The 13,457-nt window shown below is 38.7% G+C and overlaps 1 protein-coding gene across 19 annotated transcripts in view; it reads right to left on the reverse strand.

Annotated features, from left to right (window-relative positions):
• The window catches only part of SESTD1 (SEC14 and spectrin domain containing 1), a 115,797-nt gene that overhangs the window by 55,093 nt on the left and 47,247 nt on the right, over window positions 1-13,457 (reverse strand). For all 19 annotated transcript variants that reach the window (XM_043525337.1, XM_043525341.1, XM_043525336.1 and 16 more), the window contains 2 exons: window positions 11,703-11,793; window positions 7,127-7,240 (listed from right to left, as the gene is read on the reverse strand). In XM_043525337.1, coding sequence (XP_043381272.1) covers window positions 7,127-7,240; window positions 11,703-11,793 — 205 coding nt within the window. The remainder of the gene's footprint in view (window positions 1-7,126; window positions 7,241-11,702; window positions 11,794-13,457) is intronic.

The following is a 13,457-nucleotide window of genomic DNA, read 5'->3' on the forward strand; positions in this document are numbered from 1 at the left end:
TTGCATATTCTGAGGAAGATATTCCAGTAATGCCGATTATATAAATATGTAAGGCAGGTAGATAAGAAAGCACACTATTTTCAGTCAGAATTGTGAGTTGGAGTTTATGGAAACTAACACACAAATAGCCACCAATATTTAATGTGTTAAAAATGTATTTTCAGATTTTGCAGTGTGGTTCTGTTTATTTCGGTCACAAGAAATCTTTAAAGGAGCAGTTAAGAATTTACAATGGTTTAACTGCTGCAGTGAAAGCCTTACAATACTTACCATTCAGTCCTTGGACACAAAAGAATATTCTTTTATTGACTACGCTAAGTACTGATCTTGCAACGATTTCCAGATAGTTACATTTTTGCTGCTTTTACCTCCTAGCTTTTGATTACCTATCGCCCTAATCCTAAATTTAGAAAGTCTTTTAAAACTTGCTCCAAAACTTCCACAAGGATAAAAGAGCAAATGGGTCATTTCTCCTCTCTTCACACTGATTGTTGATTTTCAAAAAGCTAATCTGACAGCCTTGTATCTGAATCAATATCAAAGAAGATTTTTTTTTAAATGAATGCCATACGCAGAGAAAATAGTCTGAGGGCAGTTTTCAGCTGCATGCAAATTGCAAACCATCATGAAATTCATTGATTCTGGGTTTAAGGTATGTTCAGGTTTTCCAGTGATCCTAGTTATTACATATGAATTTCTAATAACTGAGTGTAATAATAATAAAAAAGGGATTTGGAAATTCTATAAGGATCCTAGTCTTTGCATTTGTTAATGCAAAAAACCTGAACAGATTTAAAGGATGCCTGGAATAAGCAACTCCATGTTTCAGACAAATGAGGTTCCTGGGGAGTAACACGACAATCTACAGCCCATTTGGGAACGCCCTGATTTGGAGTGGCAAACTACTAGTCAATGAGGGCACGGCCAGCAGCAAACTCCTGGGGCAATACTGGCTGCTTGTTTACATGGGTTCTCTCTACTTTTGGCTTTAGAAGAGGGTGGGAGTGAGAAAAGGCGCCTCTCCAAGGGAGGCTTCGGTCATAGGACTAGGAAAGCTTTGCTGGGAACCAAGTGGGAGCTGTATTGGGGAGGGCACAGAGTACTGATGCCAGGAGGTCAAATGGCATGAAGGCAAGTGTGTCCTGCAGCACCACAGTTGAGTCAAGTCACCTGTCTCTAATGGTCTCACAGTAGCCTTTAGAAAAGATGCCAACAAGGATTCTTCACTCACTCTCAGTGCCAATCCTCATGCTACCCCCCATTCATTCCCATTTTCCTCCTACTTAAGAGTAGAGATTTTCTGTTGTAGAGCCATGGAAGGAACAGAGCACACTGGCACTCCAAATGGCAGGATTGGGAGGGCATTAGAAAGAGAGTGACTGGCTTAACTATGCAGAAGGATGCGGGTGGGGGGCAGAATGTGAGAGAATTCATGGATGCCAGTGCCAACCAGCTGGCCTGACCTGGCTGCCTGAGCATCAGGATTCCTCCTATGCCCTCCCAAATACAGCTTCACTGCACTATTCTCAACAAAATTCCCAAGCTTCCTCTTCTATTTTAGGGGTTTAGTTGTTTCTCCCCATCTCTTAGGGAGAGGCTTTTGCATTAGTGCTGTCCTGCAGGGGGCCCAGCCGACTAGTACAGAACAGGAGCAGCCTCTGAGAACGTCACATGGGCTAAGTTATTGTTTTTTTAAAAAAAACCTGGAAAACAGACTAAGTTCTCTTATATTCCTTAGGCAATGGATATTATTTAATTCCATATTTTATGAAAAATTCTCCGCGGTTTAAGTAAAAGTTGTTACAACACTAGAAGTATTGTTCACTCTCTCATACCTACCAACTTCCTCTTACAATCTACTGCTTTTTAGTCACTTGGTATAAATTCAGGCCCAAGCACCAGAAGGGAATGCCTCCCATTTTAAAGTAATGCTCTAACAAACCTCAAATGGAGAGGTACAATGTTTGATAGATTCTGTATGTTACAATGACCAAGAAAACAAATACCTACACAGAAGCATAGAAATGTAGGGCTGGAAGGGTTGTGGAGAGGTCATCTAGTCCAACCCCCTGCTTTGGGGCAGGACCAAGTACATCTAGACCACCCCTTACAGGTGTTTGTCTAACCGGTTCTTAAAAATTTCCAATGACAGAGACTGCACAACCTCCCTTGGTAAGCTATTCCAGCTATCCTTATAGTTAATCTTCTCTTAATATCTAACCTAAATCTCCCTGGCTGCAGGTTAAGCCCACTACTACTTCTAACTTCAGTAGACATGAAGAACAATTAATCCTTGTCCTTAGCCCTTAACACACTGAAGACTATCAGGTTCCCGCCAGTCTTCTTTTTTCAAGACTAAATATGACCAGTTTTTTTTAAACCTCCTCGCCTTATAACCTATACTCCTAGTGGAATTCTGCGCCACTGCACATGCTCAAAATTCATGTGCCACGCTGAATTTTGTTTTCATAGCAGAAAATACATTCTGCTGGAAAGGTGCTGCAGTTACTCTGTTTGCCAACTAGGGGCTGCTGTGGAGAAAGAACAGAGAGCAGCCACACCCATGCGGGAGCAGACCCAGTAGCAGATAGGGAAGAGAAAGAGATTGCTTTCCTCACAGCGCCCTGCCAGTGCGGCCAGGTCAGGAGGCACAGAATATAAGGGGGGTGGACAGCATGGGACACATGGGGCTGCTGGGAGGGGTCACAGTCTGAGGTTCAGAAGGGCTAGTGGAGAGAACAGATTGGGGCAGCAGCTGAATGGGAGTGGGGGTGCAAGGACACATGGGGATGGGGAGGGGTGCAGGGACACATGGGGACAGGGGCAGATGTGCCTGACTGAATAAAGGGGCTAGGGGTCAGCCATGGTATGCACGGTGGAGGCTCCCTAACAATCCCTCCCCACTCCAAAAAAACCTGTTCCATACTTCTCCACCCACACCATCAACCCTCAAAGTTCATACCCAGGCTCCTTCCCAGCAATTACATCCCTCTCCCTCAACTCCTCCGTTACCCCTGACTCTCCCAAGCCTTTGCACTGTTTCTGAGAGATGCGGGAAATATGTTTCTGTATTGTATTTTAAATAAATTATTACTCAGAGTTCTGTATTAATATGCCTAGTAAGGAATATATTTGTCAAAAAACATTTCCTGTATCTTTTTTTTCGTCCGTATTGTTACAGACATAGTTGCTGACAGGTATTTTGCAATAAATTACCAAAATAATTGAAACTGGCGTGATTACATTGTGTTGTTTTGACAAATAAAATTTTGCAGAATTTTAAAATATTGTGTGCAAAATTTTTAAATGTTTGGTGCTGAATTCCCCCAGGAGTAATCTATGAACCTATGACATGTCTAGCCTCTCTCACAACTGTATCACATTGTTCTCTTATATTTCACTTGAGCCACTTAACCCCCAGATTCTTTTCAGCATTACAACCACCAAGCCATTTATTCACCATTTTATAGTTGTAGCTTTTATTTTTCCATCCTAAGTGTAGTATTTTGCACTTATCTTTACTGAATTTCATCTTTTTGATTTCAGACCAACTCTCCAATTTGTCAAGGTAATTTTGAATTCTCATCTTGTGCTCCTAAGTGCTTTCAACTCCTCCCAGCTTGGTGTCATCTGCAAACTCTCCACTCCATTATCCAAGTCATTAATGAAAATAATTGAATAGTACTGGACTAAGGACAGACTCCTCCAGCACCCTAGTAGATACCTCCCTCCTACTTTGACAGCAAACCATTGATAATGTCTCTGAATGTGGTTTTTCAACTAGCTGTGAATCCATTTTGTAGTAATTTCACCTAGACCATATTTCCTTAGTATGCTTATGAGAATATCATGTGGGACTGTGTCAAAAGCTTGACTAAAATCAAGATAGATCATGTCTACTGCTTCCCCCCCCCACTAGGCCAGGAACCCTGTCAAAGAAGGATGTTAGGTTGATTTGGCATGGCATGATTTGTTCTTCACAAATCCATACCGGCTATTAATATCACCCTATTATCCTCTAGGTCTGTAATTTTGTGGGTCCTCCTTTTCCCCCATTTTAAAGATAAGCATTATGTTGGCCCTTCTCCAGTTCCTGGGACCTCACACATCCTCCAGGAGTTCTTGAACATAATATGTTCATGTTTCAGTAAGAACCAAATGGACTAATAAGTGATCTGGGACTCTCAAATATCTCTTCGCAGAACATGTGTTGCACAACTATACACAATACATGCATATCATACAACTGTGCGTCTTTCACAAAACTTAAAAGGTAAATGCAGAGTGGTTAATAATATGCAAACACAATTCTATCTTATGAATGCTACTACCCAGAATATACCTATGGGAAACTCTCTCTATGCCAAACACCACAAGTAACTGTGTCGGCAACTTTTAAAACATTTCAAGTCTCAAATACGCAGGATACTAGAAGGATGTCTGGGCTGTCGTGCTTCCAGTGCCATTTTTTCTTGAGTCAGTGATTTATTATAGCAATCACTGTAGTTAAAGTGAGATTATACTATGAAAAGTGACTGGAAAAATGGCAGCATGAGGTTTCATGTTTATTGTCTCAGTGACTTCCAGATCAAATATGCTCAGTTAGGAAAAACCACTCTCTCTTTGTTAACTGCTAGTGCTGCGAAATTCAATCCAGGATCTTAAACTCAAACTGTGTTTTTCACCACAAATAATATAAAATTATGCTATTACAAATTAGTTAACAATTCTATGCATGAATCAGATTAGAACACACTCTTCCATAGCCATATCACTGCTCTGCAGTGCTAAAAGGAGTAAAAACAAAGAGATTAAGACACACCATCATCTCTAAAACAGATAAGAATTGGGCTACACAAAAAGAGAAGATCTGTTGAGTCAGCTTTTCTAACGCTAACCAAGTTGCAAATTCTCTAAAGAATTAATGAGTGGAGATGGTGGAATAAGTTGCTCACTTACAGCTATGGGCTACTCTCACCAATTGCTCCTGTTCTCCCATGTTTCACTCTCCCCATTGCCTACTCTGCATTTTACTGCACAGTGAAACAGAGAAAATGAAGCAGGGGAAAGTAACAGAGATCAAGTGAGACAATGCCACAAAATGGCAAAACTGGAGCATCAGGCCAAAGGCTATCTCCTGCCAAGAAAGTGAAGGCTGCATAAGTTCTCCCACACCCTTGAATTGTAGGGGCGGGAGGGGAGAGAAGGTGCCCACTGTGCTCCCTTTTCCTTGATTCTTATTCAAATTAAAAAAAGAAACAACCAAATCTGAAAATATTTTACAAAACAGGCCTTAATAGCGGATAACTGTATGTTGAATTTAGACATTTCATTCAAATTGGATTTTTTAAAACAACAGTACATCATGTTTCTGTTCACTGATATCTGAACTGTATACCCTGGAGTGCATACCCACCAAGCCACAGTACACGAGTCATGAAGAAAGATTTGTTGAAAAAGCTTTCCACTTGACCAGAAAAGAACAGAACGTTGGCATTTCAGCACTTGGACTTCTTCTGTGCTTTCCCCCTCGAAATAACTCACTATGGACTACTCACTTGTCACATATATTTATTGTATTTTAAAACACAGAGGTTTAATTTCAGCAGTACAAATGACCTACACTAGCACCACAAATGTAGAACATTCTTCATTAAATGGTTATCCTTATTGTATTTAATTACACGTAACTATAACTTAATGACTGATGTTGAACAAACCCTTGAGGTCAAATAAAATCTTCCCTCCCAACCTCCCACCCCACCATATTACTGTTTAACGTTAACTTTGCCTTATTATCATATCAGATTTTTACTTAAGGTATTCTGCTTATTTGTCTAGAAAGATATTCTAGCTAAGTCACAAGAAAAGCCTTAAGGAAAGGGATGTCGAAAAGAAGTATATATGAGATTAATTTCAAACCACTGAGCCTGTAACATTTACAACTAATAAGGATGAAAAAACAAAAAGAGGAATGGCTTACAGGATGACATGGGAAGAAACTTTCTTCACACTACAACTTCAAATGCTTCCTGAACTTCCCTAAATTCCATATGAATTATTTAGAGTGCTCTCTTTCTTCTTATTGGTGAAATCTTTAGGGACATCTTACACTTTACATATTAAGTAGACAGTTATTTATCCCCAGTCACAGAAGACAACATTGTGTCTATCTTTGGGCTGCTACGTTCCCATCCCCTTCCTCCCTTAAATTGCATTTCTATAGGAATATTTGGAAACTGAGAACATATTATAATCCTGGCAACAGGAAGAAATATTTGTCTATCATCAGGGAGAAAGAGAGTGTTTTCTTTCTGATCCTTTTTAAAGGGAAGGAGGTTCCCCCTCAAGTCACTTTGATTTACCTGTGCAGAACAATGGATGACCAGACATTAGATCTACTGATGTGCACAGGAGACCAAATTTCAGTTTGGGCAAGACTCATTCACAATGATAGTATGAAGGGTCAATCCACACTTAGAACACTACTTGTCACAATGCAGTTTTATTTTTCACTAGCCTTGTAAAAGATAAAAGGATGCAACTATCCTTGTTTGCAATCCCTTATATATATATACACACACACACACACACACCCCGTTTCATGCAAGTCGGAACATAATCAATCTTAGAAAAACATAGGGTGCCTATAACCTTGGCAACTAATACCAAAAATTAAGAGGTATAAGGAGGAGATGAATTTAGCAAGGCCAAGGACTGTACCTTCAAAATGTTTGCTCTTGCCTGAGTGACAGCAGAAGAGGAGCATCCGAACAGTCCACAGTGGTGGTGCCACGTACAGAATATATACTACAGCATTATACAACAATTTTTGTAGCCAAAAGCACAGAAAGTGGTTTGAAACAGCTTTATCATCATAATCAAACCACCATAAAAGCAGCAAAGCTCCATTTCCAAAACTTCATTTAACAGTCTGCCTAAGTCTTTTTGCAGCTAAAGAATATTTTAAAAGCAATAGGTCACCGTAGTTTTTCAGAGATATCTACAAAGCAATCTGGAACACTGATAAGCATTCTTTAAGAAATATCCATTTCAATCAGGTATGCATCATTCTAGCATGCTTAGAGTCGACATTCCTGATAGGAAAAAAAATGATTATACATACCTCAAAGCCAAGTCTATCTTTCTCTTTCCAAAAACAAAAGTGTGTAACCTTCTTGTCCCAAAATTCATCAGGTTTTACTACACAAACAAGCGATACCTCAGCTGGAACAACATTCTGCAAAACAAATGAAAACAGATAAAACATTCAAGATTAAATTCTCATTTATGACAAAATCAACTTGCATTTAGACAACACCGTTTATCCAGGATCTTAATACTCTCTACAAATATGAATTAAACAAGGCTTACACCATCCAGGTGACATAGGTGGCTGTACACTAATTCTACATAGAGAAATTATACAGCAATTAAGTAATTTGCACTAAATCACACAGTGAGTCAGAAGAGAGCTGGGGAAAGAATCAGGTCTCCTGATTCCCAAAAGTGTACTCTAACCACTAGCCACCCTCCATCAGTAATGGAAAACAGAAAAAACAACCCTATTTACCTGAATGAATATTACTTGCAATATTGTGGTAACAAAACCATAGTTAAGGCTGATATGAGACTTTCAGTCTATAGCCTGTTTGATTATTATCTAGAGAATGTACTATGGAAAAGAAATTAAATTGCAAGCTTTATACAAGCTAACTGATACTATATTTGAAGTCAGAACTCCAAAGCTAGGTCACCACAATAAAGAAGCAAGTCAAGTTAGATGAGAAATATATACTTTACTATTAAATCAGGATTTAAGATCAATGGATCTGCTATTATAATGTAAATATCATGTTTACTGTTCCCAGAATGGAAACGCTCTGTATCGTTAAATTGATTAAATATTTTTAATGATGCATTAAGTTGACAAACCAATATTTTCCTTACAAAACCTGAGTTCAAATATATTTTGCCTATTTATATATTGTCCTCACATCACAGGACAGGCAGCTACACACATTACTCTTCTGTGAGGTCATCAGTTGTAATATAGGACAAAGATATATGAATACAGTACTGAGGACTGAAAAGCACTGTGAGTAGAACTGATTTTAAATGATCTTGTTTTAAGATGAAAAACAATTAATATAGGACAATTAATTAAAATTGACCCAAAATTTAGATTTAAAAAACAAGGTTTTGCAAAACCTAAATCTAATAGGGGAAAAAAACAAAAAACAAACAAAAAAACAACTTGTCTTCATGGGTTTCTCTCCACTCTCACAGAAACGGTTGTTTTTAAACACACATTCCCCTACAGCGTTTCCAACCCAAATACTGCCTCACTAAAAAAGTAAAGTGACTTAATTGATTTTCTTTGTCTAACCAGAGAAATATGAGAAGTGATCAGCATAAATAAGTGATTTAGATTTTCTAAATGATAATTTGAGAGAGATGATTACTTGCAGGAGCAAGAAAATGTATTTGAAATATCATTCTTCATAACAGAAACAATGAGACACATTACATGTACAGACAGAAGCCTGGAATCAAGTGCTTCTAAACATCATTATTATTCTAGAACATGTGACATACATCCTGTTGAAGAGCACGCATACAGACTTAAGGAAAGAGGCAACAGGCACTTGACAAAAGAGAAAAGGTTGGGGGTCCAAATGTCAAATCTCATTAAGTCACCAGTCAGTAGCTCTTAAAGTTACTCTTAAGGCGAAAAGGAAAGAGTTGCTCTTCCTGAAAAATCAAAATGCAGGAAACTAACACTCACTAAAAGCTGACAAAGGATAAGTAATCAGTCAGCCAAGCAGAGAAGAATTAGCAGCCTATTGGTGTAAGTGATGGATCTATGAAGCAGCACCTCCCACTTCTATTAGGTATATTTTTAAATCCACCCGAGAGAAGTTTTATTTTTGCAGATAGAATTTGAACCTCTCAAATTTGTAAAAATATTTATAAAAAAACATCACTGTCACAGAGAGACCTGTAACTTCACTGGACATGAAAAGCTTGGTCCCTTGATACAGTATGAAGTAGCACTAATGCTCACTATGGAAGCTGGAAAGAAGCCCACAAATTGTTTGTAGTCAGGAAGCAAAAACTGCTTTGAAACCCAGGGGCCAGGAGGGTTTTCTTTTGAGCAGAGAAGTGCCTATTGTATTCAACATATACAAATCCTGGTTACCTTACTTAGATGAACAGTCCCATTGACGTCCTCTGCAATGGGATTTGGCTTTGAAGAGACTATTGGCATAGCTAAAATGAGCAGGATTTGGTCCTTGGCATTTTCTACCACAAGACTGCACACAGAGGGCCAGTAATGCTAGACCTACATATCCATAATTGACATCAAAAAAATATTTAAACTGCAAATAAACTTTAATTTCTGACCTAAAAAACAGCATTGCATAGAAATGCAAAGCAAATGTACATTAGAAGAATAAACAATTTAGATGCATTATTTGTGATATGAAAGTTGGTGAAGAGTCATATCCTGTTGAAAATTTTCAAGATCATGTTATTTATTGCTCATATGGGTGTAGCTCAATATTTTGAAAGCTTGATAAAGTGTTACCCTAATAATTGAACAAACAACATTCCAAGGTCCAGATTTTCAGCCCAGCGTCTAAATTTGTGCAAGACAAGGCATTCTGGGAACCCTAAAAATTCAAATGTTCATGTTAAAATTGAATAAACTCCTAGTTTCCCTTTCTGAGTGCACAAGTAAAGTACAAATTTTGAAATGCCCAAATGTGAACACCTATAAAGTTACATGTGCAATGCAGGGCATGCAAATATAGAGGATGCTTTTGAAAATGTGGCCCTAAAGTCTACTCTTTCAGTTTCAATTTAATGTATTAATTCAAATTATTTGTCTTTACCAGATTCATTACAAATTGAAACTGCAAGATTATAGTTATTGTGCTTATTCAAATAAGCTCTTTCCCTCTACCCCTTATTTAAAAATGAATAGTTTTGTGCTTCCTTACTTTCTGAGTACTTACTCATAAGAATGATCCTGCATTACACATCTTCTCTCTTATTTCTTAGAGATCAAAATTAGAGGCAAATGCATTTAATCTTTCCCCACATGCTACAATTAGATTTCTGTAGCTGGCACTAACAACACAGCGACATACCTGTATTCTGTACTAGCTGGAGCTCCTGGAATGGCTTCATAAATAACCAAAAGCAGAGTGCCCAACCAGCAGTCTAGATTGGAAATGACAAAGGTTGGAAAACCACTGCCATGCCTATATTGAAGAGGGAAGGTCACAGCCTCCCGATTAGCCATAGATTACGAAAGGTCACAGAAACACCAAAGAATCTAGGAGCATCAATGATCCATATGCCCTGGACATTGTACACTATTCAGATTTAACATGATAATACACTTGTAGAAGTTTTATCTATATCTGAACTGAAGGCTGCTCAGATCAAAACTAGGTTCTGTCATTTCCCGTAGTTGCATCTCTGCAGTAAAAAGAAGAATGACTGTGTAATGCATTTTAGAGTTCCATAGGCTACATGTGTGCTGCATGTTGGAGTCCCTTTTGCCAGAGTTCTCATGCTGTGCAGCTCTAAATAATGGTAAACTTTTCTTCTGAATTTGTACAACACATAGCTCAATGGGGTCCTGATCCAGGAGCTCCTAAGAACTACTCGAATACACATTAATAGTAGTAGTATCAGCTAGTTTTTTCTCACTTTTTTTTATTTACAGATTTTGTATTCATTGTTATTTTCAATATTCCTCTTTTTCACCACTCCCAACATGTAAGTGAGGCTCCTAGCAGAGATGTAGTCACAATATGATCTGCTTCACCATCAATAACCTGATAATAGTCTGCTCTACATTTTCTTTTCATCAAACCCAGATTCTATTATACCTTACTTTTGCTAAGCCTGATCAGAGGTGGGGATATTGATAAAAGCAAACCCAGCAGAGAGACATTACTCCTCTTTTAGATAGGCTATTTGGGTTAAGTGGGAAGAAAGGAGGGAGTGAGGATGGAAATCTCTGCCTGCGCTATCTGAAGTGGACATATGCCTGGCTTCCACCAAAACAGTTTGCAGTCTCAGGTTCTATCCACCTCTTTTCCTTGATTCAGGGAGTTTCAGTGCCCCAGGATTCTCAATCATGAAAGGCTGGCTAGCAGATACAACAATTCCTCTTTAATATGGGCTTGAAAGTCAGACACAAGCACCTCTTCTAGGCTAGATACTGCAATGTGCTATATTTAGGACTTCCCTTGAAGTCTACTCAGAAGCTCCAGTTACCACAAAATTCAGTGGGCCCCCTCAGGTGCTCACAGCACTGAATAGCTGTACTCAAGTTTTGCTCCTAGAAATGACAAGGAAGCCCATCACCATATTAAAAAGAAGGCAGCCTCCAATCTGCTCCATTTTACACAAAATAAAACAATCCTAGGATCTCAGCAAATAGCTTAGGTGACCCTCAGTTGGAAAAAATTTGAATAACTCTCTATAGAAGTATATAAACCCCTTTTCACATTAATTGCTTCTACTTACAAAATTCTGTGCAACATAGCATATATTCTGTAATTAAATTACAAATGGATTGTTTCCCAATAAAGAAATTTCAGCTGTTACAGTAACGCAGCATTTTGACTTCCATCTATAAAACTAATCTGCTGACTGTGAATACATAAAAATTGACTTACCTGGAGCATTAAAACAACCGTCTTTACCACATTCCATTGAGATTTTCTGCCATCCACTATCACAGTAAATCCTCTAGCTTTACACTTTTCACTAAAACAAAAAAGAGATACTTTTAGAAAACAGTAAAACTCAAGAACAAAATGTCAGATATCACCGTGATTAGCTTGGCTTGACTTTCATCACAACCATTTTAAAAGTAGGACACTGCTATGAAATTTTGCCATTTTACTTACTAAAAATCTTCCCTTAAAAATTGAAGTATGTTCACTTACAAAATATGTTTCCTTTGTATTGCTCAGGCATTCTTGTTTGTTATTGTACCATACTAGCAATTTTTTAAACAGCATTAATACATTTTCTGGAATATCAAATATTTATTATATTTTGTGTTTATATTGCAGTTCCTCTTATCAATGATCATACAGTAGCCTATAAACATTACACAAATAAATATCACAAAATCCCTGTGAGGTAGTACAGTATTTTATAGATGGGTAACAGATGCATAGAGGGGTTAATTTTCCTAAGGTCACCTAGGAAGTCTGTTGCAGAGTGAACAATATAACTTCCATATCCTGTTCCTAAATCACTTGATCTAGGTCACAATCCAGGAAAACATTTAGGCTCATGCTTAACTTCAAACATGCATTTAAGTGTTCTTCTGAATCAGGGCCCTTACTACAACATACAAACAGCCAGCCAGAAGAATACAGACTTTGCAAGCAGATATAAAAGGGGAAAATGTAGTTCAAATTGACAGTACTTATTTACTCCCTTTTTAAATTAACAACTTTAAGTACAAAATATATAATTTTTAAAGAAGTATATATTCATACCAAAAAAATGTTGAAAGAACATTAAGGTTACAAAGTCAAGAGCTCAAAGGTTAGAAAATGCCAGCACTAAGGTTGTCTGTGCCCAGCATCTGCATCCTCCTCATTCTTGCCTAGGTGTCAGCAAGGGGAACATACAGAACACAGAAAATCTCTCTCCATATTCTCAATTCTAGTGCCAGGCACCCAGCATCTAGCAACATGAAGAGTCCTGCTCAGTGCCTGCAGTTCTAGGCTAGGGCATGTTTGTCCAGATGGAACATTCAGAGAATTTAGCTGTTGGTGTCTAATGAACCTTCACTGAGCCCATGAATATAGCAATTTTCAGAGGCTTATAATTTGGTCAAATTTTGGTGGACTCAGGGTAACATACTTGCCAAATTTTAAGTCTCTGCTTTAAATATGAAGGCTCTAGAGCAGTGGTTCCCAAACTATGGTTTGCGAACCCCTGGGGGTTTGCAGAAACAATTTTGTAATGGCAGACACAGCCGTCCCTGGGGACTCCAGGCATGGCGGGGGCAGCAGCCAGGACCCAGGTGCATGGGGCCAGCAGCCGGGGACCCTGGGCACGCAGGCGGCAGCCGGGGACCCTGTCCCTGGCAGACAGGAACTTGGGCAGCATGAGGGACAGAGTGGGAGGGGGAGCTGCGCTGCACCTGGGGGGCCATCCAAGCTCATTTGTCCCTGGCCCCGCAACCCCCTGATGGTGGAAGAAAAAGTATTCATGTGCCAAATCAGCCGGAACCAAGGTCATTGTAGCCAATGTGGTGGTAACAATCCCCAGTCAGTCCGTACTCAGTCATTCTCTGTAGCATGGCATTTTACTCCAATGAGACTTGAGTGAATCTTCTCATTTACTAGTTTGTTCGTTTGTTAGCATTCTCAGTGTGTTATTTTTATTTGAACTGTTGTACACCCAAT

The sequence above is a fragment of the Chelonia mydas genome, chromosome 11 (assembly GCF_015237465.2).
Source record: "Chelonia mydas isolate rCheMyd1 chromosome 11, rCheMyd1.pri.v2, whole genome shotgun sequence".
In the NCBI taxonomy this organism is placed as follows: Eukaryota; Metazoa; Chordata; order Testudines; family Cheloniidae; genus Chelonia; species Chelonia mydas.